Source organism: Ovis aries, chromosome 3 (assembly GCF_016772045.2).
Source record: "Ovis aries strain OAR_USU_Benz2616 breed Rambouillet chromosome 3, ARS-UI_Ramb_v3.0, whole genome shotgun sequence".
NCBI classification, from domain to species: domain Eukaryota; kingdom Metazoa; phylum Chordata; class Mammalia; order Artiodactyla; family Bovidae; genus Ovis; species Ovis aries.
In genome coordinates, this window is record NC_056056.1 from 117,805,908 (window position 1) to 117,825,578 (window position 19,671).

The following is a 19,671-nucleotide window of genomic DNA, read 5'->3' on the forward strand; positions in this document are numbered from 1 at the left end:
TATAGATTTTCTCTTCAAAGATTAACAAAAAACAAATGAATCATATGGATAGTAACATCAAGTATACCAAAGTAAACTATAAGATTTATTGGAAAATTCAGGTTAGAAATTCACCTTGAGAATATTAATGGCCTTTTTCTCTTAATATTTTCTTTTTCGAGAGAATGAGAATGAGTGGAACAATAAACTGCTTCAAAAAAAGAAAAACTAACCCCCAAATTCTACTTTTATTATTGTTTTCTCATAATAAAAGTCAGATACAGATACCAAACAGTGGTAGTAATTTTATAACATCAGAAAGCTATTTTTACTATTTCTTTTATGAACGCTGACTTGATTTAGGAGCTAAACTCCTTAGTAAAAGAGCATTAAAATGCAAAAACAAATTTGAAGTCCAAAGAATTTATTCATATCTTCAAAGAAAGTTATTTACATTCTGATCTTCCATGCTCTGATTTGTAAAATATTCAAAATGCCACCACCTCTTGATATAAAACTCATTTCATTGTGTAAGGGGGTTTGAGGTACAGTATTAACACCAGCCTCATATATACAATGACTTTAGTGTTATAAACACTCTAGCCATAAGGCTTTATAAATTATATGTGTTCTTCTGTTTTATGAAGATCCTTAATATATGCTGTCTAACATGTTTATGACTATATGACTTGCCAAATAAGCACAGGATATAGAAAATGTGTTCAAAAAGCAAAGAATTGGTTTTTGTGTTCATTTTATTATTTAGTATTTTTGAACAACTAAATGCCAGATACTGCTGTAGGCAGAAAACACAGCTGTGAACCATTAAAAAAGAATCTCCTGGCTTCATAGACTAGAATATAGTGAGGGAGAATGAGATAATAAACAAGACAGAGAAATAAAATATGCACTATGATGGATGTTTATAAGTGCTACGGAGTAAAACTAGAGAAGGACTGGGAGTATTAAGCAGGGGCTAGTCCCAGGTGGCGGTGGTGGTAAAGAACTTACTGCCAAGGCAGGAGATGTAAGAAACCCACAGCTTCCATCCCTTGGTTGGGAAATGCCCTCCAGGAGAGCATTCCAACCCTCTCCAGGATTCTTGCCTGGAGAATTCCATGGATAGGGGAACCTGGCGAGCTGTGGTCCACAGGGTCATAAAGAGTCCGACACAACTTAGCAGAAAGAGAGATTATAATTTTAAATAGGGTGATCAGGCAGGGTCTCACTGAGAATGTGATACCTGAGTAAAGCCCAGAATGAGCTGAGAGAGCATGTGTTTATGGAGAGGCAACTTTCCCAGGCTTTGGGAAGAGTCCTGGCAAAGTCCCTAAGGCAGTTGAATGGCTGGCATATTGAAAAGAAAGAACATCAGGATGGTAGGAGTAAGTTGAGTGAGTTAGATAATAGCAGGAGATGATATCAGACAGATAAAGAGCAGGGGGCAGTTTAAAGACCTGGACTTTTTCATTGAGATGCAAAAGCATTTCAGAGACTTGAACAGATGTGAAACAAAATCTGACCTACCTTTTATCAGAGTCAGGATCTCTCTTGCTGTTCTTTTTACAATAAACTGATACAGTACAAGGATAAAGCAAGAAGACTAGTTAGGAAAACCCTAGTATACTTGGATTAAGATGCAGCTGTAGAGGTGATTATAGTGGTTCAGTTCTATATATACTTTGAAGCTAAAACTGAAATGTTTAACTGCTAAACTGAATACAAATGTGAAAGAAGAAAGACACCAATATTTTGGCCTAAGCCCACATAAGATTGGGCTTCCCAGGTGGCTTAGTGGCAAGGAACTTGCCTGCAATGCAGGAGACCGGGGTTCGGTCCCTGGGTCAGGAAGATCCCTTGGAGGGAAATGACAACCCACTCCAGTATTCTTGCCTGGAAAGTCTCAAAGAACAGAGGAGCCTAGTGGGCTATAGTCCATAGGGTTGCAAAGAATCAGATACAACTAAGTGACTAAGCACACACACACACACACACACACACACAAGATTACTATTGGTATTAATTGAGATGCATAAGACTAATTGAAGATGACAAACTCAGTTTTGGACATTTTAAATTTCTACATTTTGACAATATGAATCTGAATGTCAGAAGAAATGTCTGGATTAGAAATGTAAATTCCAGTGTTAGCAATATTTAGATGTTATTTAAAACCAGGAGATGGAAGAAATAATCAATGGTGTCAATAGAGATAGAAAGAGAAAAGGTACAGGTATTGAACCCAGGGAGTAATCAAGTATTAATGAGTCAGGGGGATAAGAAGCAACTAACAACAAAGACTGGGGAATAACCAATGAGGGTAGAAGGAAGACCAGGCAAGTGGGCTGACCTAGAGCTAAATGAAGAAAGTACAAGAAAAGTGTCTAATGATTAAAAATAAATGGAAACTGAAAAGTTATCACTTTATATAGCAATATGGAAGTCATAAATAATATTTGCAAGAGTGGTTTAGACGAAGTTGTTGAGGTGAACACCTGAGTGGTGTAGATTCAAGAGAAATAAGGAGAGAGAAATTAGAACAAGTATAGGAAAAAAAAAAAAAAAACTATTCCTGCAATGGGGAAGGTAAATGTGGTGACAGCTTGGTAGGGCAGGGTTGTTAATATATTTTTTCAATGGGAAAAATATAGGAATATTTAATGCTGTTGATTATAATTCATTAGAGATGGACACATTATTGTTGATGTAGAAAAAAAGAGGGAAATGTTTTGTCCTAGAATAGCAAGAGGGGAGGAGATCTAGAACACAAAAGAGGGAACTAGCCTATTATAGAAACGTGGACAGTTCATCACAGTTGAGAATAAAAGGCAATAAAATAACTAGAAATGATAGTTTCAAAGAATTTACAAATAAATATAATATTCACTGGTTTATAGACATTAGATTCTTATTACTATAACAGATTCCTAGAAACCATAATTGGGTAAAGTCTTTAAAAAAAAAAAGTACATATCAGCCACACTATACTGTAAACACAGAACATGACTCAGAGTAGGCCCTAAAATATTGTTGAATAAACCATAATTGTGTATTAAGTAGCTGTGAATAAATTAGTAAAGCTGAGGTGCATACCCTTTATAATCATTTGAAATCGGCAAGTGTATACAACATATTAAATGGTACTAGAATTCCTTCTTTTATATGTAAGTAAACAGAAGCCTCAGAAGTTCAGTGGTTTTCTATTGTCACAGGGTTTGGGAAAATAGAAACTAGAATCCAGGTATTGTAATTTCTAATTAAATCCTTTTCCATAAAGCCTATACTGTCCTACTCATTAGATGGACCTAATGGGCTATAAAGTATGCTGAGTACATAAAAAGGCAAATTCATGGTGACATAAATATGAAGATTTGGGGTCCTTGAATACTTATATTCAGTATAGTTATACCAGCTCTAATCATTTCACGTTTCCTTAATGGTAGCCCACTCCAGTTCTCTTGCCTGGAAAATGCATGGACAGAGGAGCCTGGTAGGCTACTGTCCATGAGGTCGCAAAGAGTCGGGCATGACTGAGCGAATTAACTTATTTACTTACTTCCTTGTTAGGACTTAGGAGTATTTCTGATGAGTGCTTTCTGTGGCCCATGTCTCTTAAAGGTTTCTGTCCATGGGATTCTCCAGGCAAGAATACTAGAGTGGGTTGCCATTTCCTTCTCCAGTATTTGCCCAACCCAGGAATCAAACCCAGGTCTCCTGCCTTGCAGGCAGATTATTTACTGACTGAGCTACAAGGGAAGCCCTAAAGGTTTCTAGGTGGGCTAAAGGGCTAAACCTAAAGGTTTCTATGGTGTCGCACAGACTTGGACACGACTGAAGCGACTTAGCAGCAGCAGCAGCATGAATATAATGAATATAATGAAATAAAGATGACTTAGAGTAAAAGAAAAGTAAGCCATGAATAGAACTCTGGTTGAACAGGTTACTTAACCTGTCTATGCTTCAGTTTTATCATCTGTAAAATGGGAATGATAACACCCTCATTGGAATGTTTTAAGGATTGATTCAGAAATTAATATTATTATATCTCTTCTGATTCCCTCAGGTAAAGAAATTAGCCCCAAATGAAATTTCAGCCAAATGTCTTCAGTCTTTTTGCTCATGCTTAGAAAACAAACTATCTTTCCTTTTGTTCTGAAATTATACCGTCTCACAATTCCATAGTGCTAGTTCAATAACATACTAGTTCTGAGCTCCTATCCCAACCTAAAGATGTGCTCTGTCCTTCCCAGCCCCTGTCCCTGCCCTTCTTCCCCCCCACCCACCACACATAGTTGGGGCTTGTTTCAAGCCTTAAAGCAGGTCTGCATTGGAGGATGAGGGCATGGTCTCTCTTTACTCTGACATCCCCTACTCATAGCAGTAGTTTCTGACCCTTCTAAGAATCAGGGCCGTAAACTGGGGAGAAAGATCACAGTGGTGTGGGCTGACCTACATGTCATCCATGACCGGGGCTTTCTGAGTGGCAAATAGATAATCAATGGTCTTTCTTCCAAGATGCATTTGCGGCTTCCTCAAAAAACCCCTGTGTAGATTCTTCTTTGGTTTTCAGTGACTTGCTCTTAGTATCTTCTCTGAAGTCAATATCCCAATTTGTCACTCATTGCTTACCATTTAGAAACTTGGGGTTTTAACATTCTACTTTGTGAGTTTACACAGAAATTACCCTACGTATCATCCCCTTTCAAGGGAACTTCTTGCTCTTCAAAAAACTAACCTTTGTGTTGATATTGGAGGAGTTGCAGTTTATCTGACAGGTGGCTCTTCAACCTGCTATAGAGAAGGGGGCATTTCCGGCCACACCAGTGGCTTTTAGACTTCAGCCTCTATATTCTTCAACTTGTAGAGGAAACACATCAAGCTCTCTGAACATTGCTCATGAAGCCCTTCTCACTTAACTAAGTTCTATAGAAATCACCCCATGCTTCATACATGGTGTGGTAGATTATGCACAGCAGACCAACTGCCATGCGAAACAGTTCTCTCTTCTAGTTTTACCAACTTTTGTAGAGTCTTAAAATGGAGTTTAAGCTAATATTGGATTAATTAGTTGGATTATATCTTAGCACCTCCTGCGAATAAAGTCTTGTACCTCACTTATTTAGTCTCCCCTCAAACAGAAAGACAGCCTCCCATTTTAATATCTGGGTACTTAAATGAAACATTGCCTGGCATAGGTGGAATGTTCAGAAATGTTAGATATTACTGTCTATCTATTATTTAGTATTTTAAAAGTGGCTAAGTGAGGAATTGCTCACAGAAAAAAGTATTAGGAGAGAAAAGTTTGAAAGATTTAGGAATGAAGACAATGTGGTATCATGAAAGTTAAGAGTGAAATGTCTTTTTGTTGTTGTTCATTTATTTTGGGAGGTATTTTTTGAGAAGGGAGTTAATCACAGTGTCACATTTTGCAGTGAATTTTAATAAAACAAACCTCCTACATTCATCAGTTGGTAACTGGTAACATAATTTTTAGTAAGGTTTTAGAAGAAAAGCCCACCTGCCGATGCTCAGAAAGTGAATAGAAGGTGAAGGCCCTGAGACAGTGAAAATCGACAAGTTGGGGAATAAAGGGAAAAAGAGATGGGTAGCTAAATGGAGACATGGTGTTAAGGACCCCTTTTGTTGTTACTGTACTTACCATCACTGTACTTTTATGGAATAGATTTGAATATGTTACCAAAAAGCCAGTTGAGAAGGAGAGGAAGAAATTGAAGATACAGGAGACAAAAAAAAGTCAAAGGAGGAGATAAAAAGGAGGGGATCAAGGATGTGGAGGGAAGTATTAAACAAGAAGGGTAGTGCTTAAGGTTGGAGAACACAGGTAACTAAAGATGAGTGTGGATATAAATAAGTATATGAGAATATGTAGGAAAAGAGAGAGTGCTAAAGAACAACACACCTTGTAGCCTATGAGGGGAATGGTTATGAAGAACTAAGGACATGAGAATTTCAGGATGAGATAATTCATAGCAGATTTTGGCACAAAGAGGCCATGAACATGAAGAATGAAAGAGGGTCACTAGATTTGCAAACTGTGGCACATTTTGCAAATGCACACATCGGTGGAAACAGGAGTGTGTTTTTAGGAGAATGGTGATGATAGAAGCCTGATTATAAGAGTTAAAAAAAGAAAAGAGAGGGACTTCCCTGGCAGTCTGATGGTTAGAACTCCACCTTTCAACTGCAGTGGGCATGGGTTCAGTCCCTGGTCAAGGAACTAAGATCCTGCATGCCTCACAGCACAGTCACACCAAAAAAGTTATAAATAAAGACAAATAAAAGGCTATAAATAGCAGGAAATAAAGGCTGAGGGTAAATACCATTTCATTTGTCTGGGGGAAAAATAACTGGAAGAAAGAGAAATACATTTAAGATAGAATAACCATCATCAGAGATAGCAAAAGATAAAGCGTGTTTATTTTTGACAGGAGTGAGGGATGAAACCCTTCTGTATGTGGTGTGGTGGCATTAGGTCTCACTGAAAAGGAAGGAGCTCTCAATCCAGATGTGATCTTCTTAGCACAACAGGAAGGCTGTTGTTTGACTTAATCAAGAGACGTGAGACTGGCCATCAAAGAAGTGAAGACGTTGGGAAAACAATTTAAGAAAATGCACTTAAGATTTTTTAAAATACGATCAATCAAAAACTTACAAAAGTTGATAATGATTGTGGAGAGTAAGATTTTTAGCACATTCAATTTGTTCTGGTGTTCATTATTACCCAGGAAAATTGTGCCATTAAGATTGGCTGAGGATAATGATGGTAATATCTATGGTAATAATAACACCAATAGCTGCATTTAACATTTATTGAGTATGTACTATCTGTGAGGTACAGAACTGATCATTTGACATGTTCCAGTTCATTTATGTCTCATAATGACCTTATGAGGCAGGTTCTATCATTATTTGAACTAATTACTTTGACCAAGGTTATTAAGCTAGTAAGTAGTAAGTAGCAAGTCAAAATATACCTAGGTACAGCGTTCTGTCACTTCCTGTAAGTTTCACTTAAATATTTTGTTTTTTAAAATGTTAAAGTATAAATATTTCCCTCTTCCCCACAAGTAGCCTCTTTTAACTTAATTCCTCATCAGAGTAGATACTGGCACATTGCAATTTATGAAAAACACCAGATGACATTTAATCATGTTTAAGGTTTCTGAAGCACATCCACACACCTCCTTTTAACCGCTCATATGGTATACATCATCCTCTCCTTCCAATTAAAAAAATAGAGTTTCAGAGAAGTCAGTCACTTTCCCTTGACAGCTCAGCTAATAAGTAGAAGAATTCCATTCTTCTAATTTAAGTCAAAGTCACAGCCATTTAGTTCATTTTCCGCCTATGTCCATTCTCTCTCCTCCATATTCTCTACATTGACATGTCTTTCTTAGTTTCAAGGTTCACAGTCCTGTTTCAAATTCCCATACCTCATCAGAATGATTACATTATCACAATAAGTTCTTCTAACATAGTAGGTTCCTCCCCCACATCCAAGGAGCGGTGGCTGCGCGGGCGCCAGAGGGCCTAGAGGGGCTATTCCATGTTCAAGGTTGGGAAGGGTGGTGGTGAGGAGATACCTCTTGTCCAAGGTAAGGAGCAGCGGCTACGCTTTCCTGGAGCAGCCGTGAAGAGATACCTCACGTCCAAGGTAAGAGAAACCCAAGTAAGACGGTAGGTGTTGCAAGAGGGCAGACACACTGAAACCATACTCACAGAAAACTAGTCAATCTAATCACACTAGGACCACAGCTTTGTCTAACTCAATGAAACTAAGCCATGCCCTGTGGGGCCACCCAAGATGGGCAGGTCATGGTGGAGAGGTCTGACAGAATGTGGTCCACTGGAGAAGGGAATGGCAAACCACTTCAGTATTCTTGCCTTGAGAACCCAATGAACAGTATGAAAAGGCAATATGATAGGATACTGAAAGAGGAACTCCCCAGGTCAGCAGGTATGCAATATGCTACTGCAGATCAGTGGAGAAATAACTCCAGAAAGGGATGGAGCCAAAGCAAAAACAATACCCAACTGTGGATGTGACTGATGATAGAAGCAAGGTCCGATGCTGTAAAGAGCAATATTGCATAGGAACCTGGAATGTCAGGTCCATGAATCAAGGTAAATTGGAAGTGGTAAAACAGGAGATGGCAAGAGTAAACATCGACCTTCTAGGAATCAGTGAACTAAAATGGACTGAATGGGTGAATTTAACTCAGATGACCATTATATCTACTATTGTGGGCAGAAATCCCTCAGAAGAAATGGAGTAGCCATCATGGTAAACAAAAGAGTCCAAAATGCAGTACTTGGATGCAATCTCAAAAACGACAGAATGATCTCTGTTCGTTTCCAAGGCAAACCATTCAGTATGATGGTAATCCAAGTCTACGCCCCAACCAGTAATGCTGAAGAAGCTGAAGTTGAACGGTTCTATGAAGAACTACAAGACCTTTTAGAACTAACACCCAAAAGAGATGTCCTTTTCATTCTAGGGGACTGGAATGCAAAAGTAGGAAGCCAAGAAACACCTGGAGTAACAGGCAAATGTGGCCTTGGAATGCAGAATGAAGCAGGGCAAAGATTAATAGTTTTGCCAAGAAAATCCACTGGTCATAGCAAACACCCTCTTCCAACAACACAAGAGAAGACTCTACACATGGACATCACCAGATGGTCAACACCAAAATCAGATTGATTTTATTCTATGCAGCCAAAGATGGGGAAGCTCTATACAGTCAACAAAAACAAGACCAGGAGCTGACTGTGGCTCAGATCATGAACTCCTTATTGCCAAATTCAGACTTAAATTGAAGAAAGTAGGGAAAACCACTAGACCATTCAGGTATGACCTAAATCAAATCCCTTATGATTATACAGTGGAAGTGAGAAATAGATTTAAGGGCCTAGATCTGATAGATAGAGTACCTGATGAACTATGGATGGAGGTCCCTGACATTGTGTAGGAGACAGGGATCAAGACCATCCCCATGGAAAAGAAATGCAAAAAGCAAAATGGCTGTCTTGGGAGGCCTTACAAATAGCTGTGAAAGGAAGAGAAATGAAAAGCAAAGGAGAAAAGGAAAGATATAAGCATCTGAATGCAAAGTTCCAAAGAATAGCAAGAAGAGATAAGAAAGCCTTCTTCAGTGATCAATGCAAAGAAATAGAGGAAAAGAAAAGAATGGGAAAGACTGGAGATCTCTTCAAGAAAACGAGACATACCAAGGGAACATTTCATGCAAAGATGGGCTCGATAAAGGACAGAAATGGTAGGGACCTAACAGAAGCAGAAGATACTAAGAAGAGGTGGAAAGAATACACAGAAGAACTATACAAAAAAGATCTTTATGACCAAGATAATCACAACAGTGTGATCACGCACCTAGAGCCAGACATCCTGGAATGTGAAGTCAAGTGGGCCTTAGAAAGCATCACTACGAACAAAGCTAGTGGAGGTAACGGCATTCCAGTTGAGCTATTTCAAATCCTGAAAGATGATGCTGTGAAAGTGCTGCACTCAATATGCCAGCAAATTTGGAAAACTCAGCAGTGGCCACAGGACTGGAAAAGGTCAGTTTTCATTACAATTCCAAAAAAGGCAATGCCAAAGAATGTTCAAACTACCACACAATTGCACTCATCTCACATGCTAGTAAAGTAATGCTCAAAATTCTCCAAGCCAGGCTTCTGCAATACGTGGACCATGAAATTGCACATGTTCAAGCTGGTTTTAGAAAAGGCAGAGGAACCAGAGATCAAATTGCCAACATCCTCTGGATCATGGAAAAAGCAAGAGAGTTCCAGAAAAACATCTACTTCTGGTTTATTGACTATGCCAAACCCTTTGACTGTGTGGGTCACAATAAACTGTGGAAAATTCTGAGAGAGATGGGAATACCAGACCACCTGACCTGCCTCTTGAGAAATCTGTATGCAGGTCAGGAAGCAACAGTTAGAACTGGACATGGAACAATAGAATGGTTCCAAATAGGAAAAGGAGTGCTCAAGGCTATATATTGTCACCTTGCTTATTTAACTTACATGCAGAGTACATCATGAGAAACACTGGACTGGAAGAAACACAAGCTGGAATCAAGATTGCCAGGAGAAATATCAATAACCTCAGATATGCAGGTGACACCACCTTCATGGCAGAAAGTGAAGAGGAGCTAAAAAGCCTCTTGATGAAAGTGAAAAAGGAGAGTGAAAAAGTTGGCTTAAAGCTCAACATTCAGAAAATGTATATCATGGCATCTGGTCCCATCACTTCATGGGAAATAGATGGGGAAACAGTGAAAACAGTGTCAGACTTTATTTTTTGGGCTCCAAAATCACTGCAGATGGTGACTGTAGCCATGAAATTAAAAGATGTGTACTCCTTGGAAGAAAAGTTACGATCAACCTAGATAGCATGTTCAAAAGCAGAGATATTACTTTGCCGACTAAGGTCTGTCTAGTCAAGGCTATGGTTTTTCCAGTGGTCATGTATGGATGTGAGAGTTGGACTATGAAGAAGGCTGATCGCTGAAGAATTGATGCTTTTGAACTGTGGTGTTGGAGAAGACTCTTGAGAGTCCCTTGGACTGCAAGGAGATCCAACCAGTCCATTCTGAAGGAGATCAGCCCTGGGATTTCTTTGGAAGGAATGATGCTAAAGCTGAAACTCCAGTACTTTGGCCACCTCATGCGAATAGTTGACTCATTGGAAGAGACTCTGATGCTGATCGGGATTGGGGGCAGGAGGAGAAGGGGTCGACAGAGGATGAGATGGCTGGATGGCATCACTGACTCGATGGATGTGAGTCTGAGTGAACTCCGGGAGTTGGTGATGGACAGGGAGGCCTGGCGTTCTGTGATTCATGGGGTCATAAAGAGTCGGACACGACTGAGCGACTGAACTGAACTGAACTGAACATAATAATGACCCTAATGACTTTTAACATCTATTTGTGGTACATTATTTACACTGATGGTAACTGTGTTTTTCTATCCTTGTAATTTTGCCATGTAATCTTGCTTTCCACTCCGTCTGTTGGCTTGGCCAAGGAGTATTACAGAAAAAAAAGGACCCAAGCAGAAGGTTAAAAAGTATTTGCTTTTCTTTCCTTTTCCCCTACTCTTTTGCCATCACCATGAAAACATGCAAAGACTATCTTACTGAAGGATCAGATACAAACTTAGATTTGAGGGGCCCAAGTTGGTCCAGCTAAGGCCATCCTAGATCAAACAATAGCCAGTTAACATACAGTTAACGAGTCAACTTTCAGACAACAAGTGGCCTAGTAAGTCCAGCCAAGATTAACCTTCCAAGTCAAGGTCAGGCTCAGGCACTCAGTCTTGTCCAACTCTTTGCAACTCCATGGACTGTGGCCCACCAGGCTTCTCTGTAGATGGGATGCTCCTGGCCAAAATATTGAAGTAGGGTGCCATCCTCCTCCAGGGGATCTTCCCAACCTACAAGTCAAACCCATGTCTCTTACATCTTCTGCATTGGCAGGCAGATTCTTTACCATTAGCACCACCTGGGAAGCCCAGTAAAGGTCAGCTGAATTCCTTAAACCCATTATATTGCATGATAATTAGGTTTTATGTTGATTGTTACATAGCATTATTTTAGCCATAGATAACTGATACACAAGTATTATATAACCTATCCTGAATCAAAATGGCAGAACAATATCTCTTCATTATTGCCTTATCATGTCACTAGTTCACTCAAGCTTCTACTGATTACTCTGTATACAAATGTCCGTCCTTACCTTTCACCACACATATGAATAGGCTAGCATCCTCCTCTGTCACTATACGAAAGATTCATTCCTACCCTACAGCCCTTCAACAACAAACCTCTCAGTTACTCTCCTTATTTAATCCCTATTTACTCTTCTCTTTTTAATCAGGGATACTGCTATCTCAGCTGGTTCCTTTATGGGAATTAGGAACACCTCGCTTAGCCTGGAGCAGAGCACAGGCTGAATTTCAGTCCCCACATATCCTTCAGCAGGATCATCCCTGCATACCTGTACTGTCTGATACAAAATATCCTCTAGTCCCTTCTAACCTTCTCTTAAAAATATCTCTAATATCATCTTCCACATGAAACTTTATGCAGTTTATTACAGATCAGTGTTGTGGTACAAATACTTTTAGTACCTCTGTAATCTTCTGGTACTATATTAATTTCAATCTATTGTTATACCTATTTCCTAAGTTTTCTGGGAAAAAAAAAAAACAAACTATGTTCTTTTGTTTTCCTATCCCCTTTACAAACATATGTAATCATTCAGTAATACACAGAAGACCCTCAATATATGCTAAATAAGATGCTGCAAAAGGGCTTCCCTGATACCTCAATTGGTAAAGAATCCGCCTGCAATGCAGGAGACCCTGGTTTGATTCCTGGGTCAGGAAGATCCGCTGGAGAAGGGATAGGCTACCAACTCCCATATTCTTGGGCTATTCTTGGGCAATCAGCTATGAGGACTATCAAGTGTCTGGGTGAAGAGTTAGAGAAGCTTTGGTTGAGTGAGAGGCAGATGATAACTGAGTTTGGGCAGCTTGAATCTCAGATTCTGTGGCTCATTAAAACGGATCTGTGCATTAGACATCAGTGTATTGCTTAGAAACATCAGACCTAAAATGTGGAATGATGTGGAATGATCAATTCTTGTTAAACACAGTTATCTTTAATTACATAATGAAGAAGTAAACAATATGACTACAAATATTTTCATGGTGAGGAGTGTAAAAATCACTGCTACATTTGTTCTTAAAAAATGATAGGAGAGAAAATGACTAGTGCAGAGCATGAAATCATCAACTAGAAAATATTGTATAGGTGACTGAAAACATAATATGTCATAAAATTTGACTCAGCTTTGAATTCTACCCGTGTTTCCTAAAACAAATTTCACTTTTAAGTTATTGTAGTTTTTATTTTACATACTTTATTTCTGCCTAAAAACTCACAATACCAAGGGAACATTTCATGCAAAGATGGGCACAATAAAGGATAGAAATGGTACGGACCTAACAGAAGCTGAAGAGATTAGGAAGAGGTGGCAAGAATACACAGAAGAACTATACAAAAAAGAAATTCACAACCCAGATAATCATGATGGTGTGATCACTCACCTAGAGCCAGACCTCCTGGAATGTGAAGTCAAGTGGGCCTTAGGAAGCATCACTGCGAACAAAGCTAGTGGAAGTGATGGAATTCCAGTTGAGCTATTTCAAATCCTGAAAGATGATGCTGTGAAAGTGCTGCACTCAATATGCCAGCAAATTTGGAAAACTCAGCAGTGGCCACAGGACTGGAAAAGGTCAGCTTTCATTCCAATTCCAAAGAAAGGCAATGCCAAAGAATGCTCAAACAACCACACAATTGCACTCATCTCACACACTAGCATGGAGAAGGCAATGGAAACCCACTCCAATACTCTTGCCTGGAAAATCCCATGGATGGAGGAGTCTGGTAGGCTACAGTCCATGAGGTCTCAAAGAGTCGGACATGACTGAGCAACTTCACTTTCATTTTTCACTCTCAGGCATTGGAGAAGGAAATGGCAACCCACTCCAGTGTTCTTGCCTGGAGAATCCCAGGGACAGCAGAGCCTGGTGGACTGCTGTCTATGGGGTCGCATAGAGTCAGACACAACTGAAGCGACTTAGCAGCAGCAGCACACACTAGCAAAGTAATGCTCAAAATTCTCCAAGCCATGCTTCAATAGTACGTGAACCATGAACTTCCGATGTTCAAGCTGGAGTTAGAAAAGGCAGAGGTAACCAGAGATCAAATTGCCAACATCCGTCAGATCATCAAAAAAGTGGGAGAGTTCCAGAAAAACATCCATTTCTGCTTTGTTGACTATGGCAAAGCCTTTGACTGTGTGGATCATTATAAACTGTGGAAAATTCTTAAAGAGATGGGAAGACCAGACCACTTGACCTGCCTCCTGAGAAATCTGTATGCAGGTCAGGAAGCCACAGTTAGAACTGGACATGGAACAACAGACTGGTTCCAGATTGGGAAAGAGGTACGTCAAGGCTGTTTATTGTCACCCTAATTATTTAACTTATATACAGAATACATCATGATAAATGCTTGACTGGATGAAGCACAAGCTGGAATCAAGATTGCTGGGAGAAATGTCAATAACCTCAGATATGCAGATGACACCACACTTATGGCAGAAAGCGATGAAGAAGAGCCTCTTAATGAAAGTGAAAGAGGAGAGTGAAAAAGTTTGCTTAAAACTCAACATTCAGAAAACTAAGATTATGACATCTGGTCTCATCACTTTGTGGCAAATAGATATGGAAACAGTGTCATACTTTTATTTTGGGGGGCTCCAAAATCACTGCAGATGGTGACTGCAACCATGAAATTAAAAGATGCGAAGAAAAGTTATGACCATCCTAGAAAGCATATTAAAAAGTCGAGACATTACTTTGCCAACAAAGGTCCATCTGGTCAAAGCTATGGTTCTTCCAGTAGTCATATATGGATGTGAGAGTTGGACTATAAAGAAAGCTGAGTGTCAAAGATGGATTCTTTTGAATTGTGGTGTTGGAGAAGACTCTTGAGAGTCCTTTGGCCTGCAAGGAGATCCAACTAGTCCATCCTAAAGGAGTCAGCCCTGGGTGTTCATTGGAAGGACTGATGTTGAAGCTGAAACTCTAATACTTTGGCCACCTGATGCGAAGAGTTGACTCATTTGAAAAGACCCTGATGCTGGGAAGTATTGAGGGCAGGAGGGGAAGGGGATGACAGAGGATGAGAGGGTGGGATGGCATCACCGACTCAATGGACAGGAGTTTGAGTAAACTCTGGGAGTTGGTGGTGGACAGGGAGGCCTGGCATACTGCAGTCCATGGGGTCACAAAGAGTCAGACACGACTGAGTGACTGAACTGAACTGAACAACTCACATTTGTGGGAGTCTTTTCTTCTCCCAAGTGAATGTCGAATGTAGTGCCACCAAACAGTTCAGGTACATTGCTTACAAAATATTTTAAAAGGTTCAAGGATGCCAATTGAAGAATTTTAAATTCCTCTGTTACTTGCAGAAAACTTAAATCCCTGAAGTTGTAGATTAGGTTATTAAATATTTCCTTTAACAAATGACAGGACCATCACTATCTTTAATGACCTGTGGATTGCTAAGGGTACTAAATATTTCTAATAGTAAAATACAAATAAATATTGAAAACTGTGTCGAAGTGTTTATAAAGAGACTAGAACTATACCCATTAAATGTACAGGCTCCTAATCCCTAATCTATAATTCCAAACCTCAAACACTCTGAAAACTGACATTTATTTGTAAGTATGAGACCATTTATGGTCTTAATATTTTTCACACAGTAGGAATTTCTCATATTTCTTCAGAAATATGAAGTGTATAATTATATAGTGTTTCCTAGAATCTGGCTAGATCATAGTTTAAGTTGTACAATACATGCATAATATAAATTAGGAAAATTCTGAACTTTCAAACACAATGGGTTTGGATAAGAGATTGTGTACCAGTATAATTGAAAGTCAAAAAATTTAAATTTCGGTGTGGCTCAGACAGTAAAGAATCAACCTGCAATGTGGGAGACCTGGGTTTGATCCCTGCATTGGGAAGATCCTCTGGAGAAGGGAATGGCCACTCACTCCAGAGTTCTGGCCTGGAGAATCCCATGGACTGTATAGTCCATGGGGTAGCAAAAAGTCAGACACAACTGAGCTACTTTCACTTTCAAATTTTGATGATATAATACAGATTTTCAACATAACTGAATGCTATAATTAAAATATTTTAATTCCTATACCATTCAAAAGAGGTTTATCTACACAATATAGTTATATACGAAAAATTTTCAGTTTTCTCCTTTCCCTCCCGAATACCTTGTTCTAGCATTAATATTTTATTTTTACAACATCTTTATAAAAGATTCACCCATGTCTCTATCATGTCACCATGAAGGAGAAAAAAAATGTAAGAACCAAATTATTCTTAGAATCATCTTAATAGTGTTAGGATCACAAATTGATAGCATCAAGCTTAAAAAAATATAAAAAGATAACCTTAGGAAGGGTACCTGTATAGTCCTATACTTACGACCAGAGTAAACTTCTAAGAAGAGTGTGTGGAAAAACACATGGCATTTTTGCAACTCAATTATAAACTTCAGTTTTTTACCATTCTAATACATAATAAAAGTATGTTGAACTTGCCCCCCAAATAATAATATAATACAACTCTAGGATTCTTAATGAAACACAGAAAGAGAAATGATTGCCCTATTCTATGCTCATCACAGAAGGTAATGAATAGTGTGATTGGTTATAAGACCATATTTTAACAACAGCATTAACCAACTCAGATAATTTTAGAGGTGAGTAAGCATGATGATAATCATTCTAGAAATGACTGCATGAAGAACAGTTGTAAACACTGAAAAGTCTAGTTTGAAAAATATAATTCTCGGTGAAGGTATGACAGTTGTCCTTTGAAATGAACCAACACAATACATTCTGTGTAAACCAGTTAGTGTATGTCAACACGTTCGAGTTATTGGAAATGTTATTGCATTTCAACACAAAACAGACTGAAAATGAAAAGAACTGGGACAGGAATTATGGAATTACCTAAAGGGAATGTGACAGAGCAATCTAGGTGATCCTTTTTATTCTGAAAGTCATAAATATCTCAACATTGTACTCCACGTTTATTGTATGGCTGGTTTAGAATTTTATCAACATTGATTATGTAATTTTCAGTATTTATGAAAAGATATTACCTACAAGACATAAATTTATGGAGAAAGATCAACTCTTCCGCATTTGCTGTACTGTCTTCTAAGTAAAGGGCAAATCAAACTTGTTTTTAAAAGAAAAATATGATTTATTGAGGGGTGATTATTAAAAACTTAATTCATATTCTATGATGCTTCTCATACCAAAATATGCTATTCTTAAATAAGAGAACTGATTAATTATTAAATTTGTATATAAATTAGCTGAAAATCCTTTAAAAATCTGTTTTCCTATAAAATAAGTATATGACAATAATATAGTAAAGATAAGTTATTTTGTATTACTACGTATAATAGGAATAGTATTACAATACATATACATAATGCATATAACATGCTATTACATAAACTAATTAGTTTCTAAATATTTACTTATAAATAAAATTGTTAAAATCTAACAATTTTAAGTTTGTGAGAATAAAACTGAACTTTTGCCTATTCTCCTATCTCCAAAATACTTTTCTTTTTTAAAGAAACTGGTTGAAATGTTTTTTCGAAGGGAGGGTAATACATCAATAAATTCAATACTTTCAAGCAGTATTAACCTTTTCTAAAGAAAGACAAAAACTATTGGACAACAGACTTCCAAGCACTATCATTTCCAAAGACAGACCACAAAACTGAAAATATAAAATACATCTTTCCAAACATCATCAGTGCTAAGTCGCTCAGTTGTGTCCAACTCTTTGTGACCCCATGGACTGTAGCCCCTGGGCTCCTCTGTCCATGGGGATTCTCCAGGCAAGAATACTAGAGTGGGTTGCCATGCCCTCCTCCAGGGGAATCTTCCCAACCCGGGATAAAACCCAGGTCTCCCATGATCAGAGCCACCAGGGAAGCCCAAGAATATTGGAGTGGGTAGCCTATCCCTTCTCTGGGAATCTTCCCAACCCAGGAATCGAACCAGGGTCTCCTGAATTGCAGGTGGATTTTTTTTTTTTTAACCAGCTGAGCTACTAGGGAAGCCCAAATATCATAATAGTGTTTAAAAAGCAAGAAAGAGAAAACTATCTATTCTCACAGTCTGGTAATTAAAAGCTGATCAACAGGTGATCTTCTACCTACACCAAAAAACAGATAAAATTTTCAAGAGAAACAGCAGATAGAGACTCATGCTTCAAATCTCCCACCATCAAAGTGCCACTATTTTGAGGCAAAGTTGCATGTGAACTAATTATCTATTCTTACATTTTTCTCACCAAAATTTGCATATCATCTCTACTAAGGGCAAAAATAATTATCAGAATGGAAATAAAGCAAAGCTTATTATATCTTATCACGTTTTCAGCTGCAGTAGGAAGGACAGAAGCTCCCAGGAGGCATACCTGTGGCAGGGCTGAATTGAGCTGTCTCTGGAGCGAATCTCTGTCATAGATGACATCCTGCAGTCTTTGCTGGGCAAGTGAGAGGCTTTCTTGGGTTTCCCGAAGGGTGTCTAGAAGACGATCCCTTTCATCCAGCATATTCACCATCAGCTGCTCAAAATGGGAATCTGAGTCCGAGCCACTGCTTTGGGAACCCCTTTGGCTCATTGGGGTGTCCTCATTAATCGTGGGCATCACTTCACACATCATTGCTTAAAGAAATTAAAGGGGAGAGAAATCTTAGTAAAAAATGGTTTCCAATAAACCCACTTGACCCTCAGCTCACCCAACTCTTTGCAGCTCATCAGCCTTTCTCCTCTCCTGACTGCTCCAAATCCTACCATACTAAAAATCTGAAATATGATTCACTGACTTCTCCAAATTAACATGCTTTCTCTTTGCATAACAATCTACATATCTCCTACCTCCAAAAACACAGCTTGAGTTCATCTACTTCTCAAAGTTTTTTTTTTTTTTTTATGATTTACCCCACCTCATTCAATTTATAGTAAGATGTCGAAACACTTATTAATTGATCACCTTTCTTCCTATTCAAATTTACAAATCACTTATAGCTAATACCTCCATCTTACCCTTATTTGTTATTACACTGTTAAAAGCAAGCATAGTGGCTGACATTTAACAGGTAGGAAGCTAATGATGTTTGTGTTACTTACATAAATGAATGAATTAATGTTCATTCTTTCATTTAGAAGATCTGAAAATAATTGAGTATTCATTTATGTAAAATCAGCTTTTACTTTTTAATTTTATCAAATTTTTTCTTTTTTTTTTCAAATTTTTTTTCATACAACTATTTTAAAGCTTCTTGACTTTACAACTTCCATTTTATTATTACAAGCTCTCTTCCTGAATTCCTACAATATTCTACACAGAGTAGATAAGTGATGCTGACTGAATTAGACACACGCTTTAGGATATAGACTGAAATGCATAAATTTGTTTAGATTATTATACTACTAATTATACTTATTCTTTTGTTTCCTTCAAATCATTTTGTCTGCTTTCCATCCAAACAATACAAACTAACACTCATTCAAATATTCCACAAAACAGATGCCATAAATTACATTAGCTAATGTAGAAAATTTATATCCTAACTGCTAATCAGAAGCAGCTAGTCATAAAATAAATGAACTTTTCAGAATATTTTTAAATTAATTTATTTAAAATAGAAAACACAGACATTAAGATGTAACATTGACCTGTTGTGTAGCATTTAAAAAATCAGAAATTATCTCATTTACTCTTTCCTTTTCTTTCTTATGTTTAAGAAAACATCAAATCCATCTCAGTTTCAGTTGTACTGAAGCCAGAAGCTATTAATTAGAGGGCTTGGTTTTGCAAAAGTCTGATGTGGAGAAAGTCTGGTCTGGCTGTTGATCCTGTAGCATTCTTTGGTTTTATAATACAAGGTCAATTTATTTTTCTGCCTACATAATCCTGTCCTTGGGGAAAATATTTCTGGTGATATTT

The 19,671-nt window shown here is 38.1% G+C and overlaps 1 protein-coding gene across 16 annotated transcripts in view; it reads right to left on the bottom strand.

Moving 5' to 3' along the window:
• Positions 1-19,671, bottom strand: part of PPFIA2 (PTPRF interacting protein alpha 2) — a 509,064-nt gene that overhangs the window by 486,242 nt on the left and 3,151 nt on the right. For all 16 annotated transcript variants that reach the window (XM_060412495.1, XM_060412493.1, XM_027967176.3 and 13 more), the window contains exon 2: positions 18,136-18,386. In XM_060412495.1, coding sequence (XP_060268478.1) covers positions 18,136-18,384 — 249 coding nt within the window. In that variant the 5' untranslated portion in view covers positions 18,385-18,386. The remainder of the gene's footprint in view (positions 1-18,135; positions 18,387-19,671) is intronic.